At 42.2% G+C, this 2,862-nt stretch overlaps 1 protein-coding gene across 1 annotated transcript in view; it reads right to left on the reverse strand.

Moving 5' to 3' along the window:
* Positions 1-334: 334 nt before the first annotated feature.
* The window catches only part of LRP8 (LDL receptor related protein 8), a 307,300-nt gene continuing 304,772 nt past the window's right edge, over positions 335-2,862 (reverse strand). The window contains exon 19 of the mRNA XM_075067620.1: positions 335-1,675. Within this exon, the coding sequence (XP_074923721.1) occupies positions 1,637-1,675 (39 nt within the window). The 3' untranslated portion in view covers positions 335-1,636. The remainder of the gene's footprint in view (positions 1,676-2,862) is intronic.

Raw genomic sequence — 2,862 nt, forward strand, 5'->3', positions numbered from 1 at the left:
CAAGCTGGTAATTAAGCTTGGAGGTTCATACTAAGCACCCAGATTTTGGACGCTAAGGTTGAGATTTGAGAGAAATGCTTATGATAAGTGGTCCCTAAACTCTCCCCCCTCCACCCCCAAATGGTCTGTACCCTCCTCCAGGAGCATAGCTGGGGGCTGGATGTGGGGTCAGGAGAGGAGCTTAATGCCGTTCCCTCCCTGTCTCCTGTGGTTGCTGGCCTGGGCTCTGCCACGCCCCCCTTAGAGGGGCACGCACCACAGTTTGGGGACCTGTTGTAAGGATTGGGTTGTTTTCGGTTTTTTTCCAATTACCTTTTCAGCTGTGATGAATGCACTGCTGTGGTGCTGGATGTTCCATCTGCATCCACTTGGAATATACCTGCTGTGGTGAATGCACTGCTACAGTGCTAGATGTTCCAGCTACATCCACTTGGAATATACCCGCTGTGAATTCCAGGTATGGCACGTTGGACTGCATCTCTGTGCTTCCTAACACTTCATACATTTTAACAATGTTAACAATCGGTAGCAGCACAGCAATAAAGGATTAAAGAAAGATTTTGTGATGAGCTGTCTCCAGGGAGTTGATATATGATTACCAGACAGAGAAAAGAATCACTTTTTATAAGCTGTAAACAATATTCCCATGGAAGAGGAAAAAAATGACAGATTTAGGTTTTCTTAAAAAATCCTACGCCAAGTAACTCCCATGAAGACAGACACGGCATAAAGCCATGTTGAAACTTATAGGAGTTTCTTCCATGTGAGATACACCAAGTGAAGAGAAGTTACTAATGAAGACGTTTTTGATGTAAAGATTTTTTTAAAAAAGGAAATCAAGTGTGTTAGCGTCTGAGTCCTGGCCAGTACATTTGTCTGGGCTTGAAATACAAAGTAAACCATTTTGATAGCAGAAGTTCATTACGGGAGTGCTTCATTCATTTTACAGAATCATTGATTATCATATTGTACAGCTGTTTCTTACTCCAATGGCTTTAGACTTCAAAGCAAATTTTCCATAAATATTTCTTAAGAATTCAATCCCCCTAATTCCCATAGACTTGGGCTAGTAGTTTTAAAATATATTTATATGTATATATATGGATATATTTATATGTCTATATATCTATCTAGTCTAGATAGATATATGCACAGCAAGCCAAACATACAAAAAATAAATACTCTCACCCCTCTTTACAGAACAAATCTTATCTCCCAATTTTGTTAATAAATATTCTAAACTGCTTGTATAGCATTTTTTTACTTATGTTGATGGATAGCCACAAAGCATGTTCAACCTATTTACAAAACCTCTATAAATATAGTTTTAAAATGACACATAGCTATTGAACCCGGCTGGTTATGTATACTGGGTTAGTAGCTCAGCAGTAGCCTCTTCACTATCACGTATGGGTAGTGCAACAAGTTAAAACGTGTATAAAAGATTATACGTACAAAACTCTCACATCCTTTGGATGTTTGCAGTTCATTATAACTTTGTGGTTACCCTTCTGCAACATAAATAGTAATTAATTAGGGGGAAGAAAAGAAAGGGGGGAGGTTTCCATGATCCAAAGTGAATCTGTTCAGTGCATATTATTCCATTAGGTATGGGACTAGAGCAGCGACTTGGTCCTCATGGTAACCCATCATCTTCCAGGCTCAATGCTACACGCTGTTGAGGAAGGAAAACACAATAATGGTAAATGCTTGAGTGACAGAGAATTATTTGATCTCTTTGGATATGATACTTTACACGTGATTACTCCCCCCTCCCACCCCCATTGATTTCAATGAAGTAACACCTACACTGAGAAGTACTTATTAGTACCTGGTCCCTCATGCCTCCAGTTCCTCTTCCTCCAAATGGGGATAAGCATTGCTCCCATGCACTACAGACGTGGTGGGAAGCCAAGTTCACTAATGGCTGTGACGCACATTAAAATCCTTTGATGGGAGGAATGACAGCAGTGCAAGGATTGCTATTATTATTACTCATTCAGCGATATTGAGACAGGGCCCTTCCTCACACCTGCACTGCTTTTACTCCCTTCTCTTTGTCCTCCCCTTCACAACTCAGTTACTATTCATCCAAGCTGCCTGTTTCTTGAAGGGACACTCCCTTGAAAAAACCACTCTGCAGCGGTTCTGGTGCCTCCATCAGCAAGTCCCATTAAGCAGTTACAGCGGAACCTTTGGCGCAAAGCATTACTCCTCCATCCCATCTCTATGCCTCATCTTGTTAAGGCAACTTTCCTTGACTCCCTATGGAATCTCATTCACTCTTCACTGCAGGGCATTTCACTCTTGAGTGGTTTATGTCTAATCATATAATTAGAAGAATACTGTGGTCCCCCTAGCAAATATAATTGGTCTTTATTGTTGGCAGGAAAAAGCAGTGGATGGAAAAGAGTAAGGCATAAGACCGACTGCAAGCTGGAGTCAGGAGAAAATCCCTCCTCACCAGAGTACAGCCTAACATTTAGCAGCAGTCCTTGTCCTTGTTTTGAAAAACTCGTGTATAGGACAGCCTGCTCGTTTTTCTTGCATGTTATTAGCGCTTATCACTACAATGATGGGCATGTTATAAATACCTAAGAGACATGAATTTCTCAGTGGGATGCCTTGCAGGGATTTAAGCACCCAGTGCCACTGGAGACAGGGTACCTGACTAAATGGATCATTGAGCTAATCTCATATAGTAAATTCTTCTTCGAGTGCTTGCTCATATCCATTCCAGTTAGGTGTGCGCGCGCCGCGTGCACGTTCGTCGGAGAAACTTTTACCCTAGCAACACTCGGTGGGCCGGCAGGTCGCCCCCTGGAGTGGCGCCACTACGGTGCCTGATATATACCCCTGCCG

The sequence above is a fragment of the Chelonoidis abingdonii genome, chromosome 7 (genome assembly GCF_003597395.2).
Source record: "Chelonoidis abingdonii isolate Lonesome George chromosome 7, CheloAbing_2.0, whole genome shotgun sequence".
Taxonomy (NCBI): Eukaryota; Metazoa; Chordata; order Testudines; family Testudinidae; genus Chelonoidis; species Chelonoidis abingdonii.